This window comes from Salvelinus sp. IW2-2015, unplaced genomic scaffold (genome assembly GCF_002910315.2).
Source record: "Salvelinus sp. IW2-2015 unplaced genomic scaffold, ASM291031v2 Un_scaffold2936, whole genome shotgun sequence".
Classification (NCBI taxonomy): domain Eukaryota; kingdom Metazoa; phylum Chordata; class Actinopteri; order Salmoniformes; family Salmonidae; genus Salvelinus; species Salvelinus sp. IW2-2015.
Window position 1 is genome coordinate 74,754 of NW_019944231.1, and position 2,571 is coordinate 77,324.

At 44.1% G+C, this 2,571-nt stretch overlaps 1 protein-coding gene across 1 annotated transcript in view; it reads right to left on the bottom strand.

Moving 5' to 3' along the window:
- LOC112075011 (DEAD (Asp-Glu-Ala-Asp) box polypeptide 52) overlaps nucleotides 1-737 on the bottom strand; it is a 34,319-nt gene extending 33,582 nt beyond the window's left edge. Inside the window, exons 1-2 of the mRNA XM_070440738.1 lie at nucleotides 570-737; nucleotides 37-112 (exon numbers count right to left, since the gene is read on the bottom strand). Of these exons, the coding sequence (XP_070296839.1) occupies nucleotides 37-112; nucleotides 570-645 (152 nt within the window). The 5' untranslated portion in view covers nucleotides 646-737. The remainder of the gene's footprint in view (nucleotides 1-36; nucleotides 113-569) is intronic.
- Between the last annotated feature and the right edge of the window lie 1,834 nt (nucleotides 738-2,571).

Below are 2,571 nucleotides of genomic sequence, written 5' to 3' on the forward strand. Positions count from 1 at the left end.
CCCCTGTGGATCCCTAGGCTCCTCCCCCTGGTGTACCTGCGTAGAAGAGGCTTGTCATCCTCGGTGAAGAAGGTGACAGCTTTCCCTGTGCGTCCAGCCCTGCCAGTACGACCTAGGATTAGAAATACAAAGATGGACAACACTACATTACATACGTACTATAAGTAGTGCACTATATAGGGAATAGGGTGGCATAGGGCTCTGGTCTAAAGTAGTGTACTATATAGGGAATAGGGTGCCATAGGACTCTGGTCTAAAGTAGTGTACTATATAGGGAATAGGCCCCCGTCACATTGTTTTTACACTGCTACTATTCGCTGTTTATTATCTATGCAGTCACTCTACCCCCATCTACATGTACACATGACCTCAACTAATTTACTTTAGTTTATTAAGTAAATATTTTCTCTACTCTATTTCTTGAACTGCATTGTGGGTTAAGGGCTTGTAAGCATTTCACTGTAAGGTGAAAACCTGTTGTAACCTGTTGTATTCGGCACATGTGACAAATAAAATGAGATGAGATTTTTAGAGCAGATGTGGTAGTGTAGCGATACGGAGGGACTAACCGATACGGTGGATGTATTCCACAGCGCTGGTAGGGAAGTCGTAGTTCAGCACCAGGTTGACACCCTTAAAGTCCATTCCTCGGGCCAGCAGGGCCGTACAGATCAACACCCAGATATCACCCGACCGGAAACTAGTGATCACGTTGTCTCTCTGGAGAAAAAACAACCGTTAGTGAATGACTTACAGTAGAGTGTGTTTTACTATACGTAGGAGTACAGTAGAGTGTGTGGTGTGTGTGTGTTGTGTGTGTTGTGTGGTGTGTGTGTGTGTGTGTGTGGTGTGTGTGGTGGTGTGTGTGTTAACATGTTTTACTAACTTGGGAGTACCAGAAGTCCTCCACTAGCAATAGCTAAAACTAACTAAACCAGACCTAAGCGGCATTTTGCTTGGATTTTCGGGTTAAGGTTAGATTTAGGGTTAAGAGGTTAGATTTAGGTAGAGGTTTAGATTTAGTGGTTAGAGGTTAAGGTTAGATTTAGGGTAGAGGTTAGATTTAGGGTTAGGGGTGTAGATTTTAGGGTTTAAAGGTTAGATTTAGGTGGTTAGAGGTTGTAGATTTAGGGTTAGAGGTTTAAGTACTTTAGGGTATAGGGTTAGGTTAGATTTAGGTTGTTAGAGGTTAGAATTTAGGGTTAAGAGGTTAAGGGGTTCAGGAAAACATACAGGATTATAGAATGGGAAATCAATTGCTGGTCCCACAATGTCCTTGACAAGTATTAGGTAAGAAATAGCTTTGTGTGTGTGCTGCGTGCGTGTGTGTGTGTGTGTTGTGCAGTGGCCTGTTGCTGTGTCGGTTCAGCGTGCATAATGTCTACGTTTGATGCCTTCGTAGACCAAGGCTCATGGATTAGAGCTGCTCTGGCTCTTGATCATTAGACTGGTACCAACACCAGCATGGGGGTAAGAAACCCTGGGGAGAGGAAGTAGTATTAAACATTCTGGTTATCGAAATGCGTTATTTCAAACATACTTGGTAACAGCGAACAGGTGTAGACTAGCAGTGAAATGCTTGGGTAAACAACAGGTGTAGACTAGCAGATGGAAATGCTTGGTGAAACACACAGGTGTAGACTTAGCAGTGAAGATGCTTGTCCACCAGGTGAACAGCAGAAATGGTGTAGACTCGCAGTGTATCAGATGCTAATGCTGGTAAAGCAACAGGTGTAGGACTAACAGTCGACATGCCTTTGGTAATCACACGGTGTAGACTCGAGACAGTTGGACATGCTTGGTTAAAAGCAACAGGTGTAGGACTAGCAGTGAATGCTTGGTAAAACAAACAGGTGTAGAGCTTACAGTGTAAATGCTTGTAATACAATCAGGGTGTACAGAGTCAATGTGCAGGGGTGCCGGGTAATAACATGGCTATATACACAGGGGAACTCAGTATTGAGTTCAATGTTTGCGTGGGTAACAGGTAATAAACATGGCTATATACAGTCGGGAACCTAGTACTGAGTCAATTGTGCCAGTGTGTTTTGGATGTGGACTCTAGATGTGGTTACAGACGCCGACTAGAGGGCTTCCAACATTTTGAAGTACAGGAAGTCAGCAAGGGGTGGGACTTCCTAAACCATTTTGAAGTAACAGGAAGTCAGCAGGGTGGGACTTTCCTAAAGCCACTTTTTGAGTACAGGAAGTCAGGCAGGGTGGGACTTCCTAAAGCCATTTTGGAAGTACAGAGAGGAAGGTCAACAGGGTGGGCCTTCCTAAACATTTTGAAGTTTTTACAGGAAGTCAACAGGGTGGGGACTTCTAAACATTTTGAAGTACAGGAAGTGTCAGCAGGGTGCGGACTTCCTAAACATTTAAGTAGAGGAAGTCACGGGTGGGACTTCCCTAAACCATTTTGAAGTACAGGGAAGTCAAGCAGGGTGGGACTTGCTAACATTTTTGAAGTACATGGAAGTCAACAGGGTGGGACTTCCTAAACGATTTTGGAAGTACAGGAAGGTCTAGCAGGGTGGGACTTTCCTAAACCATTTTGAAGTACAGGAAGTC